This window comes from Saccostrea echinata, unplaced genomic scaffold (assembly GCF_033153115.1).
Source record: "Saccostrea echinata isolate AGI-Se365-2 ecotype Australia unplaced genomic scaffold, CSIRO_AGI_Sech_v1 ptg000064l, whole genome shotgun sequence".
Classification (NCBI taxonomy): Eukaryota; Metazoa; Mollusca; class Bivalvia; order Ostreida; family Ostreidae; genus Saccostrea; species Saccostrea echinata.
Window position 1 is genome coordinate 6,603,641 of NW_026889813.1, and position 26,100 is coordinate 6,629,740.

Consider the following 26,100-nt stretch of genomic DNA (forward strand, 5'->3'; position numbering starts at 1 on the left):
TATTTTTGTACATGTATATCTGATTTGTTGAATCAAAGTCTAGTCCTGTGTCAAGAAACTCTCCTGCCTTGTAAGGATATAGAAATGAAACTTTATATTTACACCGGGGCTTTGTCCGATAATTATCATTTCTTTTCATGGAAGAAACCATGATTTATATTGAATTTTACAACTTTAGTGGAGGGGGGGGGGGCACGCCGGGTGATCCCTTCCTTTAAATCCGCCACTGATTGTTATTTATTGCAACCCAATAATTAGAGAAATGTTTAATTATAGTTTTAGTCTTTTTGTCTGGAATACGTGTTTCTGCGGTTTCAAAAATAAGTTAATTAATATATGCACAAGAAAAGCAGTTTTAACTCTTTGCCTCTTTATTTAACCACATAATAAATAAAGAAAGAAAGAAAGAAACTAAGAAAGAAAGAAAGAAATAATTTGTTAGATAAATAATAGACATTGATTGTTTTCTGTTCATTTTGCTTTAATTAAACCAACTGCCATATAGCCGCAATTTAAAAAAAAAATCTGCTGCTGCTGATAACAAAAATAAAGACAAATTCAAATTTAAGTGAGATTTTCATTTAATAGCGAGCGCAGCGAGCGGCGCGAAGCGCCGCTCGTCACTGCGAGCTCTAACGACAACGCCTGGGCGAAGAGAAAATTCGGACTACTGCACATTCATTCAATAGAATTTTTTTCCGCAGTAATTCTGACCCACAATGCATTGCTTCTTGTTCTCGCTGCTAACTTCATTCACGCGGTAGCAACAACTAAAATTTCACAAAAAATAAACTCACCTTAATTTAATGGATATTGCATGCAGATAGTAGATTAAACGTTCTTTGTTAAAATATGTGCACTTTTTAAACTTTGTTTATGGAAATGCAGCTAACGTACGTCATGTGACGTCACAGTCTAGACGTTCCAAATGTCTCGTGCGGTTTGAAGAGGCGGATCTTAAAATGAAGTGAACAATGCGCTCGCCCCAACGGTCGCACCGTCAACATATTACTATGCAGTGATTTTAATATTCTAATACCCTTGTAATTTATGAAAGAAAAATTAAAACCAATAAATATAAAATATAAACTTATTCTATTCTACATTATCAAAGATTTATATACTTCTTTTCTCCCCTACAAAATATATATATATATATATTTCAAATCGAAATCTATGTACAGAATCTCGTCCAAAATGACAAGCAAATTACATCATCGCTTAGCAACCAGTGCATAGTGCCCATCCGAGTCATTATAGCGTTTTAATCGATCTGAGAAAAACATTGCACTTCCTGTACAGGAAAGCGCGCGTTACACTCGGATACACAACCAGACGATCACGTTGTTTACTTGATTTTTCGTTCAATAAATTGGATATGTATACATGAAATGATTGACGGGAGTATAAATTTAGAATGCTGGTAAGTATGTACCTTTGCATCAGTCGATTGGGATGCAGTAGGTTTTGAGGAAGTTAAACTGTTGAATGGTAGGTTTATATAACGAATTTTGGTTTTATCACTATGGCCAGTACGGCGTACGACGGTACGTAAGATTAGTCCTGCAATATGCCAATGGTGCCTTACAAATATCAAATTATCGTACTGTTATGTGCATCATGACATATTTTTATTCACTGTATATTTGTTGATTACAGGAATCATGCTGCATCTTATGTTCCAATGATAATCAATTAACTGAATTATAATTTATTACGGTAGGCCTACCGCACAACTGTACAGCTGTACAGTGAATGAGTGTATGTATAATCAGGTAATGGCTGAAAGTGGTACTCTCTAGTCTATTTAATGTAATAGGCTTATACATTTTTATATGTCAAGATATTTTTATCCCTGGCCCACGATCCAAAATGCTCAACTGAGCTTGTCTGAACAAAGAATGAGGTCTGTTATCAGTACTCACCGGGATATATCGTATCGACATAAGAATGGAAACAACTTTTGTTAATTGACAATACGTCGTTGATATATCTAAATGTCGAGTTGAAAGCCATAGCAAGTGTTTTCTTCCTTTCACATATTATGATTTTGAACAAAGTCTGCTTCATATGAATACAAAATACAATATACCTTCATCATCTGCATACGGGGTTTATATCTCTTGGTTGATTCGATATGTATGAGCATGCTCTACGTATGAGCAATTTCAAAAATGAGGTAAGTTATTGACAAACAAGTTGATGAAACAAGAATATCAGCAGTTTTGTGTAAAGTCGTCATTTCGTAAGTTCTATGGTCTTGTCAGAAAATACAATTTATCATTAAGTCAAATGCTGACTGACGTTTTTCATACTAATTTTTAGGCCATTATTTACGCACTGAAATGTCAACAGATTTTTCTGTTATTTCCCGATCATGACAAGGAGCACACGGCGGGTATGACCGGTCGGCAGGGGATGCTCACTCCTTCATGGCACCTGATCCTGCCTCTGATGTTTTAGAGGTCCGTGTTTGCTCTGCTCCAAAATTTGTATTGATTAATGGACTTTTGAGTTTGAATACTGTTCGTTATCTCCATACATTTCATTCCATTAGTGTATAGCTTCAAATGTCACTGAATCGGCAATGCAAGCATGGCATCTAGGGCTAGGGTAGGACTGTAAGAGGATTAAGGTACATTATACATAAAAATAAAGTGGTTGGGATTTCCAACTCAACATATCCTTGGTATTTGAGATATCTATAACAAAGTTCAAATCAATGTAGTCTTTTTATTATGCTTATATATATGCATTTTTATGTACTGTAGAATCAAGTTTGGTCATGTAATAGATTCTGGAGCTATAGGAATAGGATTGGGCCATAGTACAGACCTGTAGTGTACGTTCAGGGGTGGGATGGGGATTGGAGTATGATTTCACTATTTTCTGAGAAGAACCTTTAGCTGATAGTCATGCTTGGAAAGGTTAACTATTTACACTTTATAGTATATATCTATAGAGAGATGATTTAATTTGTATGACCCTATTTCTTCAATCAGCCATAGTTTGAATTTGTAATGATGTGTATTTCATATTGATTCAGCAGTTGTATCAGCATCATATCAAAGGAATCTGTATCAATGATATATCATTTAATAACCCAGTAATAAAAAGCCACCTTAATACAATACAGTGTTTATCTTTTGTGAAGGCAACAAGTACATGCTAGTAAAGTTTACAATTTCTCTGGTATATTTTACAACATTAATCAAAAAAAAAATAATAAATAAATGTAATAAAAAGTGTTAAAAAAGGTTGAAATTTGTTTTACAAAATGGTGTGGTCAACCTGTATTACTCCCCAGTTGTGTTTAATTATAAAGTTTATATATGTTAAAATGAAAAAAAATATATATACTGGTAAATAAAAAAAATATTAAAATCAGTGAGTTTCAGTTACAAACACAGCATATAACATATAGTAAACTAAGTTTACTGCAATGTACATGTAAATATATATATATATATATATATATATACATATATATATATATATATAGATATAGATACATATATATATATATATATACCAAATAAATTAGAAAAAAATATGATCATGTATTTCATTACCTGGGTTCACTGACTAAAGCTATCGGTTGAGATAATTTAATGGAACATTTTTTTATTTTGAAAATTCTAATGTTTAAAATCTTTTTTAGAATTACACAATACGCTGTTGATCAACATGTAAGACAGGAAGGATGGCCTAACTGAATGGAGAAGAAAGTAACGAGGGTCAGTCCAGCTGACCCCTCCGACACCATATCATACGAGATGGGGACCCCTAAACGCAACAAGAGTTTGGTCAGTCTCCATTTCAATGAAGAGGCAGTTGATGCCCAAAATGTTGGGGCTGCCCCTGAGGTAAGGTAGAAACTTTACAGTGAATTAAACTTCTTTGTCCTGGGATAATTTAATTCATATAAGCTTTTATAAACTGATTATAAGGTGTACCTTACCTCCTCTATCCTTTGCAGTTACCTATCAAATTATATTCTCAAACAAACATCGTAAGTTAAGCGATAATTCAGACTTAATTTTGATTATGGCGACAATGCAGAATGAACTTTCTTGACATCTTTTCTGAAATTTTTTTAAAGCATATGCAATTTCAGTTTAAAATTGAAATACAATATATGTAGTATTCTGATTATATATAAATATAAGCACAATGTTACTACATGTACATGAACATCTTTATAGTCTTACAGTTTACACTTTATAGTGTAGCTATGTCGAGAATTTTTGATACGATTAACCGACTAATCGGTCGGAACGTCTTGCGGTTAACCGATTGGCAATTTTGTATTTGATTGCCATCCCTAATGTATATATATGCAGAACCAAGTATAATGACATTTCCTGTAATATACAGTATGACCTTCAATTACAAATGGGTGGAGTAGCAGAGATAGTATAACAGTTTTCATAGATAATGGATTAATAGAGCAAAAGAACAAAACAAACCATAAATCCAATGGGATCAAAACGATTATCAATACCAGTCACACTTCAGCATCAATTCTATATACCTGCATAAATACTGATGCATGTCTGTATACATTGTCTCATTAAAAATGCACATGACTGGAGCCTGTCAGGAGATATAATTACATAGAGTTTAATTATTTAGGTACATGTAGCATACAGTCAAATTAACTGCAATTCATTAATCCATTGCATTTGCAAGATGTAGATACTAGATAATAAATCTGAATAATGTAATTAAAGGTTGTAGAAACTGTCTATAGTTCACTGATTTTGTAATGGTGTATATATATATATATATAAGTACATCAGAGGACATATGTTCATTTGCATAATAAATGGCAAAACTATATGTATATATATATTTATATAATGTCATAAATCCAAAAACTCACTTTTTTCCTTATTACATTTTTTATAAACTACTAGATCTAGAAATTTTTATTGTGTCAACATTGACGCAACCACTTTTGCAGTATAATAATCATTGGTCAAACCAAATATAATTGTGATGTAAACCTTATACAATCTTTGATATACTAGGGGATTATATGATATATATATATATATATATATATATATATATATATATATATATATATATATATATATATATATATATATATATATATATATATATATATATGACTTAACTTCAAAAATACCAGTACATTACTCCTAAAGCACATTTTCTTTAATTAAATAAAAATACATGAATCATAGTCATAAATTTCTCTGTGTTTTTGCAGGTGAATATGACCTTTGAACAAAGATGGATTCGTGACAACATCAAAATGAGGGTCTGTAAAAAGTTTGTAGAGAAACCAGTGGAGGTCAACAGGTAATTATAGCCAGTGATTGTGTCCTTTGAGCAAGTTCTGAGAATGTACATGCTACTAACAAAAGAAAACAAAATCACTTTTTGTTCAAGTTACAAAAGTGAACATAGCATTAATTATAGATCTACTGTCTTTTTTCCCCCAGTTATTTATAACAGTTAGTAGCCCAGGGCTCTCTTTAATGACGATGGACCTAATTCATTTCTGCAATAGATTTTTTATTCAAATTTTAATATGAGGTAAAGTGACTTTTGGTGAGTTAAAATCAATAAAAAAAAATCATGTGGTCATCGATGTAGATTTTTAATGGGGAGTGTTTCAAAAGTTGGCGATGGGAATCGATAATTACCATAGAAAGTAATGGGAAATTGCCAGTGTAGGGTATAAGAGTGATCATTGAAAAAATTCTGCAATAGAATTTTTATTCATATTTAAGGACAATGTTAACAAGAAATGTACCAGAAAATTATGCCACAAAATAAATGGGTCATCTGCTTAGATTTTTTAGGGGGGCATGTCAAACTCAGGTGTAGGGCACATTTTTGGGGAAATTTTCAATGAAAATACTTTGGCCAAATAAATCATTAATTCATAAAATCAACAAATGAATATAAATTGAAATATTTACAATATTTTTGAATTGAGAGGAAATGTTTGAATATCTTTAAAAGAATTAAAAATGACTGTATAATTTTTTTTATCTTTTGCAATACATAATCAAGTCAATTTGATTCAAGGCATATGTGCAGTTTTCTGCGCAGTGGCGCGAAATTTCGAATTAGGTCCGTTGTCCTTCAATGCATTTATTCCTAAAAAAAATCTACCTCCCAAATCATGAATTTATTATAAATGCATCTCTGGGGGAAAAAAAAAGCTTTGGATTTGTCCGATGTAATATTTGTTTTGATCTGAGAGGATTAAGAGTGCTGTGAATATAACTATATATACGTACATGTATTTCCACTGTGCATTTATCCAATATTTGCAAATACATGGTAATTTAAGGCTCATTTGTGAATATAAAAATATGCATAATAAGTTGTGATTGAACATGTCATCATAGACTGTTTTGTGAGAAAAGGAAGTTTGAAATGGAACAAGGTTTTCATATTCTAAGAATTAGACATTGTAGTTCTATACAGAATTGTGTTCATATACAATGATGTGCACTGAAGTGGTAAAATTTTTCGTTTTAATGGAATGTTTGGGTCTTGTTATCGAATGTCATTTGTTACATAATGACATACCTTTTTCTTTAGAATTGAGAAAGCAATATTCATTGTGCTGGCACAATGATGTAAGACACCCCACTCTCTGAGACTAGCAACACAAGTTTTCCTGAAATGGAGATTTCATATACTGTAGATTTGCAAATAATCACTATGGTTTTAATTTTGCTATGTTCGTGATCCATCATTTTTCCGCGAAATTAAACCCATCGTGAATGCTATCATTAGTTTTTAAAAAAACGTGTAAATGCTTATATGAAATTTAAATTAATTTCTTGCAGCGAGAAATTAAAAACTATCGCGATTGGTACTCTTTGAGAAATCGTGAAATTTTAACAGCGTGGAATTAAAACGGCATACAGTATTTTTGGCCAGAGAGCTAGAGACTCCCTACTTCTGTAAAACTCAAGTATTGCATTGATTATGTGCATGATTACATGTATGCATTTGTCATGTCTATTGAAGTTATCACAACAGTGTGTAGATCCAACACATGTCTCGTCTACCCAGTGTTTATGTAGCTGCCAATCTGATAGTATCTGATTGAATCTCTTGTATTTATAGAATACCTCTTCTTCAGGTATTCAAATGAAGCATGTGAGAAAAATTTATGAGAATCAAAGACTTTCTCCCTCTCTGTGCATACTGGCGTCTCTCTGCCCACTAGACCCTACAATAAATCCTTTTCTCCTTTCTGGGCATGTCATTATGCAAAAACAACAATAAGAATAAGAAATTAAAGCTTAAAATGTTTCATTCAAGCAAAAATTTTACCACTTCAGTGTGCATCATTGTATTTAGTATGTATACATCTTTTGTATTGACATCAGGGGAAGAAAACCAGGCCAAACAAACCAGGCTATACAAAAATGTATTGTAATGATCTACTCCCCCACTAGATTTGTTCACAAGATCTAGGCTCTCTTTTTTCTGTTTAGATAATAAAATATTCAATAGGTTGTGAATTGAACATGGTTAATTTACAGGCATAATTGTGCTAGTCTAGTTGTTTGTATTGATGATTTATGAAGAGATGAGTTAACGAATGAAATTTGAGAACTTGGTAACAAGGTTTAATATTTTAGTGGAGTATTCAATATAATTGTAAAATCAATACATTTGCTTTAAAACTCAATGTGTGTCAATTATCTGCAGTTGGAATTTGTTAAATACAGTATAAATAGATCAACATACAGGCTCTGTATGGTACTTGTAATGTTTATATAGAAACATGTTTCAATGTATTCTCTGATTTATCTAGATATGTGCATTAATAGCAAATGTCCTAAAATATATGTTTCATTGTCTTAATTCTGTTTTATATTGTGGTAAATTACGTGTTTTATACTGCAGATGTATTACACATGCAACTATAAACATATCAAACAGGTTCAAAGTTGCTTTATAGATAATTTATTTTTTGCATGGACGTCATAATCTTCCATTAAATGATCAATTCATTATTTGGTTTATGGCTTCTTCTTTCAAGTGTTCTGTTACACTTTTTTGATTGTGTATTGATTGATTACTCTCACAGAATCCGAACAGTTTATGTTTTTTAAAAAATGCTTATCAATAAATGTCTTACTCATGTTACTTGCATGGTAAAATGAAAGTTGATCAATGTTGCCTGTGAAAAAAACCTAAAACATTATTCCTTTTTTTAAAAACAAAAATTAGTAATTATGTTAGCATTTCCTGAAATTTTTCTCTTTATATGGCTCAATATCTTTTTTTAGCTCACCTGAGCCAAAGGCTCAAGTGAGCTTTTCTGATCAAAATTTGTCCGTTGTCTGTCGTCGTCATTGTCGTCGTTGGCGTCGTCGTCGTTGTCGTAAACTTTTCACATTTTCATCTTCTTCTCCAGAACCACTGGGACAATTTCAATCAAACTTGGCACAAAGTATCCTTGGGTAAAGGGGATTCAAATTTGTTCAAATGAAGGGCCACTCCCTCCTCAAAGGGGAAATAATTACGAAATAGCAAAAAATTAATGGCATTATTGAAAAATCTTCTTCTTAAGAACCCATGGGCCAGGAAAGATGAAACTCATATGGAATTATTGTCAGGTAGTGTAGATTCAAGTTTGTTCAAATCATGACCCCGGGGGGTAGGGTGGGGCCACAATGGACGATCAAAGTTTTACAGAGGAGGATATAGGAAAAATCTTCAAAAATCTTCTTCTCAAGAACAGCAAAGCTATGATTGGTCATATTTATATGGAAGCATCCTCATGTGGTGTAGATTCAAGTTTGTTCAAATCATGACCCCCGGGGGTAGGGTGGGGCCTCAATGGACGATCAAAGTTTTACATAGGAATATATAGGAAAAATCTTCAAAAATCTTCTTCTCAAGAATAGCAAAGCAATGATTGGTAATATTTATTTGGAAGCATCCTCAGGTGGTGTGGGTTCAAGTTTGTTGAAATCATGACTATCAGGGGGTAGGATGGGGCCACAATGGACGACAATTAAAGTTTAACATAGGAGGATATAGGAAAAATCTTCAAAAATCTTCTTCTCAAGAACAGCAAAGCTTTGATTGGATATATTTTTTTGAAAGCATCTTCAGGTAGTGTAGATTCAAGTTTGTTCAAATCATGACCCCCGGGGGTAGGGTGGGGCCACAATGAACGTTCAAAGTTTTATATAGGAATATATAAGAAAAACCTTTAAAAATCTCAAGAACAGCAAAGCCACAGTTTGTAATATTTATATGGAAGCATCCTCAGATAGTGTAGATTCAAATTTGTTCAAATCATGACCTCCAGAGGTAGGGTGGGGCCACAGTGAAAGTTCAAACTTGTAGAGAAGAAAGTCACAGTTAGTCAAAAAATTATGTAAGCAGTGTAGATTTAATTTTGTTCAAGTCATATCCCCCCCCCACTCCCTTTTAGGGGTAGGTTGGGACCATTTATGCATTTAAGCTTTTCAATACTAAACTGATTTTTCCTTTTTTCCTGGCAACAGTGCTCAGGTGAGCGATGTGGCCCCTGGGCCTCTTGTTTTATTTCATAATTTCATTTGATCATAGAAGCAAATACATGTATCAAATATCTTTCTTGTCCTGTCTATATAAATATAAGATCATATTTTATGTTTTTGTGTTATTTGGCATTATTTTACTGTGTTTTGATTGGTTACTTGGCAGTATTTTACTGTGTTTTGATTGGTTATTTGGCTTCATTTTACTGTGTTTTGATTGGTAGTGTTTCATTGCCTCCCGTCAGAGTTCCAGGCAAGGGTCTCCTAGGGTAAGTCTTGAACACTGTCAAGATTTACTTTTTGCCGGATTGCTAAGCAAACAAGGTTTTTAGATTTATGATGTCCAACTCCTTATGATTGAAGAATACTGTCTGTCACTTGATTGCATCTTGTAAGATACCTTGTCCTTGTAGGCTAAGAAAAAGTTTTCCATGACCAGCTGTCCAATGGTAAAAGTACATCAAAGTCCTATAATTTTGTTGCTTGATGCTTTCACTCATGTACCCTTTCTTTACTTCATGTTGAACCAAAGAAATATACCTCGCCATAAAAAAATCTCATGTAAGTTTGTATATATGCAGGTGCCCAATAGTAATCACATTTTAGGGTCACATGGTGAAAGGTCAGGGTCAAAAGGCAAGATAATTAATATGACCAATGTGATAAGCTTGGATTGGATATTTTTTATAGTGAATCTTCTTATTTACTCCCTAGGTAGATAATGTTTTGATGAAGATCGACATCTATTGATTTTGGTGTCTCCATTAAAGATCAAGGCCAATGGTTGAGACTGTTGATTTGGTTAATGACTAAGACTTGCATAGTTGATGGGAGTAATTGTATTTCAGGATGTATAATCAGATTTTCAAAATAATGTGACCAATGTTTTTGATTTTAAGGTCATTCTGTCAAAAAGCTTATTTTATTACAAGCACACATTTGACTGGCACTAAAGCATTGATTATGTTATTTTTAACTTGCAAACTTTATAATTATTCACTACATAAATAGAGATATACATGCAAATTTTGAGGCCTCTCTCACAAAGATCATGAAGTCAAGATTAATGATATAAGTGCACTGCTGGACCCAGTATGACTCGGACTTTGTCAGTTTTCTCTTTATCAAGCGTTTACTGGATACTATCACCAATGCATAACGGTGTGTCTACTCAAAGACAATATCAGTGGAAAATTTTACTTGTCACCAGAGACGTGTTGCAGGGAAAATTACTCATCTTCAGTAGATTCAATTTAATTTATCCAGGTGAACTTTAAAGTACTTTTTAGTTCACCTTGTGGAAGTTGCAATATGCTTATGCTATACAGCTGCCATTGGTGTCAGCATGCATTGCTATATGAATAAAGTTGTAGGAGCAAGTTCAATTCTAAGTAACTATAATCCCAACTTGGACCAAACTTGCATGGATGATGCATTTAGGGATACACACTCACACACATGCTCCAAAAAATTTAACCTGGTCAATCATCTGAAAAATGTAGGTCAAATCCTTGGTCACTCATCTGGAAAATGTAGGCCAGATTCAACACCAAAAGCATGTCTGGTAATATGCATTCCTAGATGAATCATCCATGGAAGTTTTGATACCAAAGGACTTTTAATTACTAAGGAATGGACCTGCTTCAAATACTTTAACCTTGTCATTCAAAAAATGTAGGTCAGATCCAGCATCCGAAGAAAGTCTGGTAGTGTGTATCTTTACAGTTATTAAATGTTATTTGCAACTTTCCCAACTTGGTCTTGCATGGATGGTGCATCTAGTGATGCACACAACAAGACTTGCTTTTTATGCTGCATGTGACGTACATTTTCTGCATGAGTAACAGGTTTAGTTTTTAAAGCAGGTCCATTCCTACATGTAAGTTACTATTAGCACTATGGTGCCTGAATTTGCATGGATGGTGCATGTAGGGATGCTCACTACTAAGGCTGCATCTTACCTATACATTTCCAGATGAGCGATAGGTCTAAGTTTTTTGAACAGGTTTATTCCGGAGTAACTGTAAAGTCTACTTGGACCAAACAATGCATGAATTAAGTATTTGAGGATGCACACTACCAGACATGCTTTGGATGCAGCATTTGATGTACATGGATGATCTGACCTACATTTTCCAAGTAATTGAAATAAAGTTTTTGGAGCAGGTCTCTTCCTAAGAACTACATTCACTAATCCTACCCAGACCAAACTTGCTGTGATGTTGCAACTTGGTATGCACACTAACAGAGCATTCATTTGATGTGAGACTTTGCCTTGCTCATAGATAACATTCATCATGTGAGCTTCTTTATCTTTGATTACCTCTGTTTTCACCTAGAGTAGACGTTGACCCTTGACTTGCAAGTCAGTATTTAAGTGATGCAAATATGATTTAATGTGTTTTGAGTTGACTGACCTTGATCTTTAATACTAAATTGATATGTGATATGCAGGACACATAATTAGTTTATCATTAGTATGTAGGTAATATATCACTGCACACAATAATCATAAGATTTTTTTATCATTTAAATTATGAATAAGCTTAGCAATCCGGGCATACCATCTCTTGCTCGCAGTTTCTTGTTAAGATTGGCTTTACAAGTACACTTTACATTTGCTGTTCAATCTTTTTTCTACCCTTTGCACAGGAGTTCAATATATTCATGACCTTTATAGGATCATCCTCATGATGATGCATTTAAGGAGTAACTGTCTAGTTGTTTGGTTTTATGATTTGATCAATCAGTTTGCAATTTGCATAAAAGCTGAAGGCATTTATGCATTAAATTATTACTTGTGCAAACTGATTCAGAATCAGAAAATTTTATTTAAAGTCGGATCTTCAAACAAATAACATAAGCTCTGTAGAGCTTTTGACAGACATGGATTGATCATTATCATAAAAACCCCAAACCAGACAATTTTTCCTTATATTTACATTTTCACATGATCCTTGATTCAATAAGAAAAATATTTTTATCCAATAATGAAAAATCTCTGCAGGCCCCACCCAGTGTATTACTAATCAACACACAGCAAGAAAGCATGGAGTTTTGTCATGTGCTGAGCAATTAGCGCTTTATGAGGACATGAAGCTATTACCTTATTTGTAGTTTTATCTCGGACACATTTGAAAATGTAAATATTAATCATTATAAGCTTGCAGCATGCACATTTAACAAAGAAAATTGTGGAATAATAATATGATGGTGATGATATTATTTGTTTGCACTATATAACTTGAAACCTCTCTTATCGATATTTAGACCTATGCATTATATTCAGATAAACTTATATGTGTCAAAAATTTCCCAATCTTTGGCATTTAAAATTATAGATTGCTTTTATTGCTTTGCAGTTAGATTTGCTGCTTATTGTATAATTATTTATATCTTGTTGCTCCACATGAGCAATTTAAGGTGATATGCCAAGTGATTTTGCAGACTGCTTTGTCTTTTATAAAATGTTTACTTTGTGATGCATTGTAGATCTGTGTAATCATGCAATGAAAATAATTCTTTTCTTGGCCATATTAGGGCCTAATGTTAAGGTTTTCAGCAGACTGAAATGAATGTTAATTGTTACAGCATAAAATTTTGTTTCAAAAATTAAAGCAGTATAATAGTCCATCATAAAATATTTTTCAGTGGACAAATATTGAATGATAATATATGCTTTTGTATTTTTAGTTTCTGCAGTGTCATTAAACAATGAAAAGCATAATGTATATATATATACCTTGTTTACATAGATTTTTATCTTTTACACAAGAATGAAAAAATCAGTATGCAATTATTCTTTCAGATATAGAGCATAACAACTATTATTGATTCTGATTATATCCATGCACTTAGTATCATATTTTATGACAAACACTCTTTGAATGAACTGCTTACAGCAATTAAGTATCAATTTTTGTCATAAAGTAGAACAAAGTTATGAAATACTGAAAGTGTACTTGTACATGTACATGTATCACACTTGCAAACGATTTAACCCTGTTTCAAAGTTGTGTTAAAAGATAGACAACTCCTTTTCTGATGAGTATTTCTCTGTTTTAAATTTATCCACTTATGACAAGGATGAAAGGGGTCAAAATAAAATGGGGGCAAACATTTCCCTGTATATAAGCAGTGATTAAGACTCAGTTTGAGAATTTTATCTGCTAAGTATCTGAAGTTGTTTGCTTTGGTGAACAATGTGTGCAATTAGGATACATGTCCTATTGTTTGATATCAATGAAAATGTACTTTTGTAATGGCATAAATTTGTACACTAAATTATGACAGGGTAATGCTAAAATTCCATAAAATTTGCAAAATAATACCTTTCTACCTTTTTTTTGTGTAAATATAGTACATGTACAGTCCCTGAAACGTTCTACTTTCCCACTTGAACGGTGAGCGAACGCTGAACGAACGGTGAACGAACGCTGAACGAACGCAGAGCGAACGGTGAGTGAACGATGTGTGAACGCTGAACGCAACTTGGTGAACGATGTGTGAACGCTGAACGGTGAGCGAACGCAGAACGCGAACGGAGCGCAAACGCGAACGCAAAGTGAGCGGTGAACGAACGGTGAACGCAAGATGAACGATATATTCGGAATGCCTCTGATCTTTTCCTTGCATTGAAACTATTTTATTGTTTTATGTCAAGTGCCAAAAAATAAAAAAAATAAATCAATAATAAATAAGTAAACCAATAAATGAATGAATAAATAAGTCAATAATATAAATTCTCCAAAATTGTCCTGAGAAAGACGATGCATACATATTAAGTTTTTAATCACACGATTTTTATCACATTAAAACATTGCAATTGTTGCCGAACGCTGAAGTATAAGAGATATTTTTTAGTTGGAAAATAAAAATGTTTGTTCTTATTTGATAACAAATCAGAGAAAACTTCTGACTTATAGAATGAATTAAAGTGGTTGTAACATCCATTCATATATCTCCGTGTTAAGGCGATTTCGTGTAAAGAAATGAAAAAAAAAAAAATTACATAGGTCAGTGGACGTTTTGCATTTATACGCTCGTATTTTAAATTTTTAATACAATAATATATTATGTGTCATTTCTATTTTACATGATAATTTATCAGGCCCATAGGAAGCAAATTCGGTTTGGGGGGGGGGGGGGGGGGGGGACGGCACAGCCATACATTTTCAGTTGATAGTTGAAGGGGGCACTACCAAAAATTTCCTGACAAGCAAAAAAAAAAAAAAAAGATCATCAGACTTTTTATTGCGGGGGCACAAGCGTATAGTATCTATGTTTACTATAATAATCTATATATCGGCAAAATTATTGGGGAGGGGGGCACGCCCCCCCCCCCCCTCGGTTCCTACGGCCATGTTTACTGAGCAGACTTCTACATTTATCTGTAGATGGCCGTGATTATACTCGGACAAGATAATACAAAGATACATATTCATTTTATTTGTTATAAATTCAATTTTCAGAACTTGATATTCAAGTAATATGCTGTTATAATTTTTATTAAACAGACAAATGAGAGAGAGAGAGAGAGAGAGAGAGAGAGAGAGAGAAAGTAAGAGAGAGAGAAATATTCCGTTTTAGCCAGCCCCCCCCCCTCCCATTTCAGGCTTCACTACATGTTTGTATCTATATTAAACAAAAACCCTGAAATTTTTTTCTAAGTATATCAGACAGTGAAAGTAACTTTTTTTTTATCAACAAATCAAATCCATTTGTTTGACAGTCATACTCGTTTTTATTTTCCTGCTTCAAGTTCACACGAAGTCCACATGCTTGTCCTGTCAATCAAAATCATTCGACACTGTGCAGGTGTGAAAGTTTCGTCACATCGAAGACGAAGTGCGAGTATTTCCAACAAGTTATAACATTTATTTTTATCAGTTCTAGATTTGATTCCAACATTTAAATAGTAATTGAATAAAATACATAGGGCATTAACACTTGAATTTGAAACATACTCTCTGCCATTTCCAAATACCACCGCCGACACAAGTGTATTTTGAACTACTATTGTTTTGTGACTTTTTTAGATGCCTGTTTGTTTTGAGACTGAAATTCCTGTTCTAAAAAAGACCTTAACTTTTTTTAAAAATGTAAATTAAAATATTCTGGAAATACAATACTGACTAAGTAACCGATTTAGGGGGAAAAGGGGGGGAGGTATTAATCATATCGAATGACAAACATATAAAGTTACGGTGAAGAAAGATTTTTTTTCTCTATAACTATAGACTTTACATATTATAGTAGAGAAAATTCAGTAGTGCATTACATTTTAAATAAATATTTCCTTTAACCACACCATCAATTTAATTTGCTGCAAAGATAATAAATTAATACGATATCCGCAGTACTATGTATAACTCTCAGAACTAGTTCTATCATATTTTCTGTAGTAATTGAAAAAAAAAGTGTTATAAATAAATATTTTCGTAATTTTGCTGCGTAATTATTTGACTTGGATAATTATATCTCCATTAACGATTTGTCGTCTTTAACAAAACAACAAAATGTTGCAGTGCTTGAAGTATTTGCACATTGACCTTAGTTAAATTTAATATTTCAGCATCGTTCTACATAGGTACAGAATGTGCTTATAACAACATTTATTTTTCAGAGTAATTTAATAAATAACCTAACAGCTAAGTTAGAATAATAAAAATATATATCGTAGATATTTTCCCCCATGAAATAATTATTCTTCAAACACGATATGTAAGTTATCAAATTAAAAAAACCTGTAACTCCTAACCTACAAAAAGATAAGTCCTTTCACTTCGGAGTTCCGAATGACAATGAAAACTGAATGATAGGTGAACGCTGAACGCAAGGTGAACGCAAAGTGAACAGAACGAAGAGCGAACGCTGAACGCTTTGTGAACGGTGAACGCGAGCGCACGGTGAATGGTGAACGCAAATCTGTGAACGGAGAGCGAACGGTGAACGAACGGTGAATGCACGCTGAACAAACGGTGAGCGAACGGTGAGCGAACGGAAAAATGGGAAAGTAGAACGTTTCAGTGACTGTAACTAGGTAGTGGATTTCTTGTGTACAAAGATACAAAATGCCAATCAATGTTACTGAACACCTAGCTGCAACAGTTGCAAAACTCAGCTTGAAGTGCCTGAAGTAAACTAGCTGTGATGGGAATTAAAGAAGAAGAATAAGCCCTTGGGAAGCATCTGTGATTGTTCCTGTTATGGTTGGCACTTAAATTAGTATCTATGACACTGTATTTTCTTTATTGTAGTGCTGGGACAGAGAATGAGGCTATATGTAAATGTGGCTACCTCAGGTCTGCCCACATGTCCTTACTGTCCTCCCCAGGGTCCTCGGGACTCGAGGAATGGAGGGTAGAGACCAACACCAGGGCAGTCAGAACCAATGCCTTTGGCACTGTTGAGTTCCTTGGTTTTGGAGAAAATGAGAGAAATGTAAGTAAAATGGAAATAATATTCATTTGAAGAGACATGACTATACTTCTAATTGATTAACAAGATTTTGTTTTAGGACTAATTGTTATAAACTGGTTATTTATGTACATGCATGCAGTCTCAAGTTTCTTTGAAATATTATATATATATATATCATTATTTACATATGTTTACTTTATATCATGATTACTTAACTTAACAAAACTATTTCCCGGAGGTAGGAAACATCAATAAGCTGGGGGCAATGTGCTGTTGAATACAGTGGGAGCTCGTTCACTCTAGAATTTTAAAGGACAAGTGCGAAAGAAGTCCTGGTGAAATATTATTTTGCTAAATGTTTGGTGCACCATGCTGATAAAATTTAGGAGGTGCTAGTTGTATTTGTGTTACATTTCTGTAGATATTCTTTTGTTATACTTTCATGTTAAATAGTCAAATTTGATTGATTTGAAAATCAACATTCAATTTTGTAAAAAAGTACTGTTGCCCTACCATGAGCATAAACCACGCCCTCTGGGTAACTTTTTTGTACCTTTTGTACCTTGCATTGCATGACGGCAGGTAACAGTGTAAAAATTGTTAATTGTTAGAATGTCTGCACATACAGTTCACTGTGGCTTTTTCTTATATGTCAAGTAAATGCACTCTAAATACATTCAGTGTAACAAAAAAAATATTACCAGGTACATGTTTATTTAGGGTAATGTGAAATTGTTATCCCTTGAATACCATTGCTGACCTTGGCTTTGCCTCAGTCAGCAATGGTTTTTGCGGGATATCAATTTCACGTTACCCTTAGTAACATGTAATATTTTTATAATAATTAAAACTCTTCTAATAATAATTAAATTTAACCGTTTCTTTTTGATAAACATTACTTTTGCGTCAAGATTCAGAAGTCTAAACATTCTGAATAAGATGACTTACTTCTGAAGTGCAACCATTGGCAATACATTGTACTTTCAGCATAATCATTGTTTCACTGTCACTTCACTAGCATACAAACAATATGTTATGCCCCGAAAATTACATTTTTAGAGCTGTCTTGACTTTATTGCAAAAGATTGATAGTAATCGCGATACTAAGTAATGTCACTTTCTTCAACACCAGTAAAAATTCTAAAATAGCTATTGTGTTTCACTACAAACAGACCTTTTTAACATTTATTTTAAAAAAGTGAAGATGTACAAAAAATGATAGATATTAATTACCTTACAATTAATCACCTGACAGTATGTACGTGTGGACGTTAACACCAAGATGGAAGACATGATGGAGCTAATGATGGACGTGTGGGGTCTGGAGAAACCCAACCTTCTAATCTCAGTCACGGGTGGTGCCAAAAACTTTACCATGAAACAGAAAATCAAAGAGGAGTTCCGCCGTGGTCTCATGAAGGTGGCACGCAGTACAGGTCTGTAGTTTTGTGTGTAGTTGTTCACAGGTGTGAGTACATATGAGTAAATTACAGTTGAACTTCAGTATCTTGAACACCTCAAATACATGTACCATGGATATGTCGAAGTGAATTGGAAGTCAAAACCCCTTATTCTTGATGTATTTTATCCTGCCTGGATATCTTGAATCCTCGGATATCTCGAAGTTTTTTCTCGGACCCATCAAGTTTGAGATAACAAGGTTTGACTGTAATCTTAATAGGAGCAGAGGGTCTGGAAAACTTGAAACAGAAACTTTGATAATGATGGGGACTGCTGATTTGTAATTTGAAATAGAAGTAATAGTTAACATGTGTAGAAGCCTATATATACATGTATAGCTAGATATTTAACATGGTTGCCTGTGATACCTGAAAACTGGTATTTCAAACTTAATGGGGCCAAGAAAATAACTTGTAGGTATTGGAGGATTTAAGATATTAACTGGTTAAAATGCAAAAAGAAAAAGTTGTTGGAATTTCTAAACTCACTTTGACATATCCATGGTATTTGAGATATCAGTGTTTAAGATACTGAATTCAACTGTATATGTAAAGAATAATCAGTACTCAGACCTAAGTTCATATGGCGTAAAGTTATAAACTTAGCATTATTCATATTATCCTTTTTGGTCTTGCAACAAGTGAAAGTACATATACTTCGAATTGCTTGACAATATAGATTAAAAATAGTTTATGACAGCAAATTTAAATCTGAAGTCAGAGAATAAATTCAAAGAAGAATATGCTGATTTTGTTGTGACAGGAATTTAGACTGTACATAGCATTGTTATTATTAAGCTGAGCTGTCACAGTTCTTTCAGTCTATAGTTCTGTTTTCTAGGTGCCTGGATCATTACGGGAGGGACAAATGCAGGGGTGATGAAGCATGTTGGGGAAGCAGTCAGAGACTATGGGCTTGTGTCTGCCTCTACTAATCCCATCATTGTCATAGGAGTGGCAACTTGGGGCTGCATACAAAACAAGGAGGACCTCATTGATCCTGAGGTAACCTCCCCCTTCTTTTTTCTAAAATCAAAATGGGAAAAGAATCCAAGCTATATGAACTGCAGAAGATTTAGCACAAATGTGTTGACATTCTTTTTTCAATTGTTCTTCAATTCTAGAGATTTTTTTTAATGATTTTAAAAACTTTTATCCAAAGTTTGATGTGAATGACAGTTTACTGTAAGATACAATTATTTATTCTATCAGTGTCGAGGAAAGTGGCCCGCTTCATACAGACTTGGCAAGAAACAGAGACCAAAGGAAAGTTTCCTGGACCCAAATCACACTCACTTTGTGTTGGTTGACAATGGAACTCAGCATCAGTTCGGAGTGGAGATTCCATTCAGAGCCCGAATGGAGAACTCCATAGCAAACATGAAAACCAACACTGGCAAAAGTGAGATTGAGAGATGGTTACTTGTATTTTTAGATACAGTTTCTGTTGATTTACATGTAAAAATTTTTTTTTAATGATTTAAGATATTTTAAATAAAGTAACTGTAAAAAGGTAAATGTACTTTGAATTAGGTTGTGATGATACTAGTATTTACTAGATAATGTATTTAAAGCCAGCTTTAAGGCAATGCTGTGAGGCTGTAGATTACATTTAAATATTGAAATCGTTTTTTTTTTATTTATTAAAATGAGGAAGTGAGCATTATACAAATGTTAAAAAAGAACAAACAAACAAAAAACAAAAAAAGGCCACCTCTTTGTTCTTTTTCTGACTGAGCTTTTTAAATCAACTAAGTTCTATCATGGCAAAATACTGTGAAATCGCTAATTTCCAATGGGGGGGGGGGATAGGTAATTTTTGTTGCTTAAAGAGACCCACAAGTCCACCACAAAATGTTAAAATTTTCTATCTACAGTATTATGTTTGCTTACCAGCCTGGAAATCAAATCCCCAGGAACCATAATTTTTTTCCTCAAACCACAAAAATTTTACCCCTTGAAGTGTTTTTAGAGAAGTTAAAAATTTATTATTCATTGGACTTTTAATTTAGATTGAATGTTTGATTGTACAAATCGTAATATGCAAATTTCAAGATTGTAACTCTCCAACGATAGAGGCACAAAAAGTATCCATATCAGCATGGAAGTGGAACAGCTAGGTTGTTGATATATACAAATCTGCATAAATGAACAATGGCTGGGTTTTTAAAAGTCATTTAATGTGATAGAAAAAAAAAAACTTAGAAAACCTTTCATAGTCTTTTTGAAAAAGACGCTTCCTTAATTGTACAAACTTTTCTAAAAAGTTAGTGGGCTCCTTCAAATTATTATAAGAGGAAGAGTCGGTGTGTCATTCAGAATGCAGACGTGCAATGATCAGATGTGCATGCAGTTTTTATTAGAGATCCATATCTTGTCCCTCCTCTGATAAGTCTTATTCACTGTGATATTTTCTTTTGTTCCGATTTTTTTCATAGAAAAAAATAACGCCTTTTAAATTTGGTAATTTTTGAGTTGAAGAGTTCATCCCGACAATCAGTTATGATGGACGGGAAAATTGATGATGTAACATATCTAATATAAATTACTGTCCCACCTGCCAGTTTGCATGGAAACAAAACCCCCCTCTGTAAAGAAAGAGTGCACCAAGGGAGATAATTTCGAAACCTGTGTATTGTCCTATCCATTTTTATGCCCCGCCATGAATATGGCAGGGGCATATAGTGTTTGTCATGTCCGTCTTCCGTCTGTTCTTCCATCACACTTTGCGTTTAGCTCTGTTCAAAGCTCAGTTTCAAAGAAACTATCCAAGATATTTTTATCAAACTTCATATGCTGATAGATATTGATGAGAGCTATGCAACTACATCAACATTTTTTGACCTTGACCTTTCCTCTGACCTTGACCATTCAAGATAGAGTAATCAAACTTCATCTGTTGATACATACTGATGTAAGCTATTCAACTGCATCAACATTTTTTGACCTTGACCTTTCTTTTGACCTTGACCTCACTTTTCTTAAATTAGTGTTTAGCTCAGTTTTAAAGATACCATTGAAGATAGTGTAATCAAACTTCATATATTGATACATACTGATGTATGCTTTTCATCTGCATCAACATTTTTTGACCTTGACCTTTCCTTTGACCTTGACCTCACTTTTCTTAAATTAGTGTTTAGCTCAGTTTTAAAGACCATTCAAGATAGTGTTATCAAACTTCACATGCTGATATATACTGATGAGAGCTATTCAACTGCATCAACATTTTTTGACCTTGACCTTTCCTTTGACCTTGACCTCACTTTTCTTAAATTATTGTAAAACTTCATATGTTGATATATACTGATGAGAGTTATTCAACTGCATCAATATTTTTTGACCTTGCCTTTCCTTTGACCTTGACCTCACTTTTCTTAAATTAGTGTTTAGCTCAGTTTTAAAGACCATTCAAGATAGTGTTATCAAACTTCACATGCTGATATATACTGATGAGAGCTATTCAACTGCATCAACATTTTTTGACCTTGACCTTTCCTTTGACCTTGACCTCACTTTTCTTAAATTATTGTAAATCTTCATATGCTGATACGTGCTGATGAGAGCTATTCAACTGCATCAATATTTTTTGACCTTGACCTTTCCTTTGACCTCACTTTTCTTAAATTAGTGTTAAGCTCAGTTTTAAAGAAACCATTCATAATATTTTTATCAAACTTTATATGCTAATACATATACTGATGTAACCTTTTCAACTGCATCAAGAATTTTTGACCTTGACCTTTCCTTTGACCTTGACCTCATTTTCTTAAATTAGTGTCAAACTTCATATGCTGATACATACTGATGTAAGCTATTCAACTGCATCAATATTTTTTCACCTTGACCTTTCCTTTGACCTTGACCTCACTTTTCTCACTTTGTGTTAAAATGTTGCATTACTAATATACCCTCGGCGGGGCATATTTCTAGTCTTGAAACAAGTTTTGGTATCAAGTCATGACTGTTAAAAATGTGTTTCATTGTTTGATAATTATTATGTTGTCAGACATTGTGTAATGCTTTGTTTAATTTGGTCAGACTGTGCTTTGAGGCAGTTGAACCTTGTGCTATATCTGTGTATGTGACCTCATTGACATTAATGAAGTAATGTACATTTGCATCCGCACAAATTAAAACGTATGAAATAAAACGTAAACCCAGATTTTAATACTCTTAGCTTATGAGAATTTCTAAAAAATTTTATTTGGTTAAACTTTAAAAGAAGTTTTTATAAGTATAATCTCTCTGCCATTTCATTTTATTAAGAGATCTTTAGTAATAACCTAAATGAGGGAGGAATCAAAAGTTTCTGACATTTTACTTGACACATACTGGTACATTGAACTGTAATGCCTTTACCGGTAATTATGCCTCCTGTAAAACAAAGTTTGAGGGGGCCGATACTGATATAGAATTCCTCTTGTTAGTCTGTCTGTGTGTTGTCCATAACTTTGCAACAGAGACACAATGGAAGCTCATACTTGCTACAGAGGTTTTCTTATGAGCTAAAGATATATGTTGTGATCTTGACTCTAGGTCAATTGGGGAAGTTTAAGGTCACTGGCAGAAAAAAATTGAAATGATGTGTGTCATGTCCATAGCTCTCTAGCAAAAAAATATTGAAAGTTGATACTTCACACAAAAATTAGTCATGAGATGAGGGTGTGTCTTGACCTTGAATCAAGGTCATTTTGGCAAGATCACTTTTAGAAAAAATGTATAATTCCTGTCATGGTCATATCTTGCAATTGTGAAACATTGGAAACTCCTTCTTGGCACAAAGATTCCATACATGTATAAACTAAGGCTGTATTAGGACCTTTACCAAGGTCATTTGGGGAAGTTCAAGGTCACCAGCAGAAAAGTGTATAATCTGAGTCAGGTTCATAAGACTTATTGTAAGAAAGAAACAGATGCAGCACTTCTAAAAAAAATCCACTGGGGGATATAATTATGTGAGCTAGCTCATAGTGTGCATCAATCAAATTAATAATCCTCATACTGTATTAGAAAATAGTACATGCTGATATAAATTTTACAGTGACTAGATAGATGAATAGGTACTTTGCATGAGTGATTATATGCAAGAGGCAAAAAAATACAAAGTAATACCTTGACTGTGTTCAGAAAATCCATTAAGAACTTAATGAATCACAATTTTAAATTTCTGCATTATAAGTGACCTTGATTTTGGTAGTTTCTTTTCGAGTGAAATGATTTATTGTCTTGTTTGTATTGTTTAGATGCCTCTGTATATGTCCCTGTGGTACTGCTAGTGTTAGAAGGTGGTCCAGGTACATTGGAAACGGCCCACCAAGCTGTAGCCAATAACACACCTATTGTCATAGTTCAGGTATTGTAAGATTTTAATATGATATTCAATGTACATTAATTAATATTCTTTAACTACATGTAATTTTTTGGAGTTTAGGTGTATGTGTTATTTCAAAAAAGTACATTACTAATGCTGTCATACATTTTATGATATTACTTTAAATTAGTTTAAGTACTTCATCTTTTCAAGTACATGTAGTTTTAATCTTCAAACATACACATCCACTACTCTTTCATTTTATGAAGGAATAAGATTGAGTTATGTCTCTTTGGTTACACATATATGGAGCTCTTAGTATAAGATTGCAATTGCATAATAATTATTTAATCAACATTGTGAATAATTGGAGAGTTTACTTCCTTTGTATAGGGTTCTGGAAGAGCAGCAGACATTTTAGCTTTTGCTTACCAGAATTCCTCAGGAGAGGAAATAGAAGCTACAGATCAAGAGGGCAAAACAAAGAAGATGTAAGGGAACTTGTTCCAGAAAGTGTGACTGCATTTTTATATTTTTCATACCTTAATTATGCCAGTTTTGAGAATCTTTTTTGTCAAAATGATGCAAAGATATCCATGGATATTAAGACTGAACTACTGATAATTTTCTTTTATAACTTTGTAAAATAACATCCAATTATAGAACATTGATTTTTTTTTATCCTGAGATATTGTATTATAGAACACAGACAATATTTGATGCCTCGGTAGAAGCAGAAATAAGAAATCAGGTGGAAGAGAATTTTGGAAAGAAGAATCTTGTCAGTTACTGTGAGATGGTGAAGGAGACCCTGAAAAATCGAGACCTGATCACGGTGTTTGAGTTTAGTATTGGAGGTCGAGGGTCATCTAAAGACATTGATAAGGCCATTCTCCAGGCACTACTCAGGGGTGAGATCATAATCATGCTTGAGGTCAAGGACAGAGAAAGAAGTTTAAGATTTTATGATAACTATGTTGTTGACATCAATTTCTTCTTCTCTGATTATGCACATGTATTTTGTTACATGTAAGTCAAATGGTTTTAATGCATATCGAATTCTCTGCTGATTTAAATTTCAAGAAATATCAGATTGTTTTAATATTAAATTTTTCAAAATGGAATAATAAATTTTATTTTTAAACTTTTTTTTTTACAGCAAATAAGGATCAGATCTTTGACCAGTTAAAGTTAGCTTTAGCCTGGAACAGAATAGATATTGCCAAAAGTGAAATCTTTACGGATGACCGTTTCATTCAGGTACGTAGAATATTTATTGATCGGTATTATTTTGCATTTTATTGGCCATACAATGTTGTAATGATTAAGACCAGAGAAACTATTTCAGGAAGGGATGGTTGGGGGCTGAATTTTTAGCTCACCTGAGCTGAAAGCTCAAGTGAGCTTTTCTGATCACCCGTTGTCCGTCGTCCGTCCGTCCGTCTGTCTGTCCGTCCGTCCGTCTGTAAACTTTTCACATTTTCAACTTCTTCTCAAGAACCACTGGGCCAATTTTAACCAAACTTGGTACAAAGCATCCTTGGGTGAAGGGGAGTTTAAATTGTTAAAATAAAGGGCCAAGCCCCCTTCCAAGGGGAGATAATCAAGAAAAGACAAAAATAGGGTGGGGTCATTAAAAAATCTTCTTCTCAAGAACCACTGGGCCAGAAAAGCTGAAACTTATGTGAAAGCATCCTGGGGTAGTGTAGATTCTAAATTGTTAAAATCATGACCCCCGGGAGTAGGGCGGGGCCACAATAGGGAATCCAAGTTTTACATTGAAAAATGTAGAAAAAATCTTTAAAAATCTTGTTCTCAAGAACCACTGGGCCAGAAAAGCTGAAACTTATGTGAAAGCATCCTGGGGTAGTGTAGATTCTAAATTGTAAAAATCATGACCCCCGGGGGTAGGGCGGGGCCACAATAGGGAATCCAAGTTTTACATTGAAATATGTAGAAAAAATCTTTAAAAATCTTGTTCTCAAGAACCACTGGGCCAGAAAAGCTGAAACTTATGTTGAAGCATCCTTGGGTAGTGTAGATTCTAAATTGTTCAAATCATGACCCCCGGGGGTAGGGCAGGGCCACAATAGGGAATCCAAGTTTTACATTGAAATATGTAGAAAAAATCTTTAAAAATCTTGTTCTCAAGAACCACTGGGCCAGAAAAGCTGAAACTTATGTTGAAGCATCCTGGGGTAGTGTAGATTCTAAATTGTTAAAATCATGACCCCCGGGGGTAGGGCGGGGCCACAATAGGGAATCCAAGTTTTACATTGAAATATGTAGAAAAATCTTTAAAAATCTTGTTCTCAAGAACCACTGGGCCAGAAAAGCTGAAACTTATGTGAAAGCATCCTGG

General features: G+C 33.7%; 1 protein-coding gene across 1 annotated transcript in view; it reads left to right on the top strand.

The window, feature by feature from the left end:
• Nucleotides 1-1,363: 1,363 nt before the first annotated feature.
• The window catches only part of LOC133175991 (transient receptor potential cation channel subfamily M member-like 2), a 104,301-nt gene continuing 79,564 nt past the window's right edge, over nucleotides 1,364-26,100 (top strand). Inside the window, exons 1-11 of the mRNA XM_061311169.1 lie at nucleotides 1,364-1,423; nucleotides 3,662-3,866; nucleotides 5,240-5,331; nucleotides 16,802-16,985; nucleotides 18,220-18,400; nucleotides 19,266-19,429; nucleotides 19,637-19,826; nucleotides 23,671-23,780; nucleotides 24,132-24,229; nucleotides 24,441-24,649; nucleotides 24,898-24,998. Of these exons, the coding sequence (XP_061167153.1) occupies nucleotides 3,717-3,866; nucleotides 5,240-5,331; nucleotides 16,802-16,985; nucleotides 18,220-18,400; nucleotides 19,266-19,429; nucleotides 19,637-19,826; nucleotides 23,671-23,780; nucleotides 24,132-24,229; nucleotides 24,441-24,649; nucleotides 24,898-24,998 (1,479 nt within the window). The 5' untranslated portion in view covers nucleotides 1,364-1,423; nucleotides 3,662-3,716. The remainder of the gene's footprint in view (nucleotides 1,424-3,661; nucleotides 3,867-5,239; nucleotides 5,332-16,801; nucleotides 16,986-18,219; nucleotides 18,401-19,265; nucleotides 19,430-19,636; nucleotides 19,827-23,670; nucleotides 23,781-24,131; nucleotides 24,230-24,440; nucleotides 24,650-24,897; nucleotides 24,999-26,100) is intronic.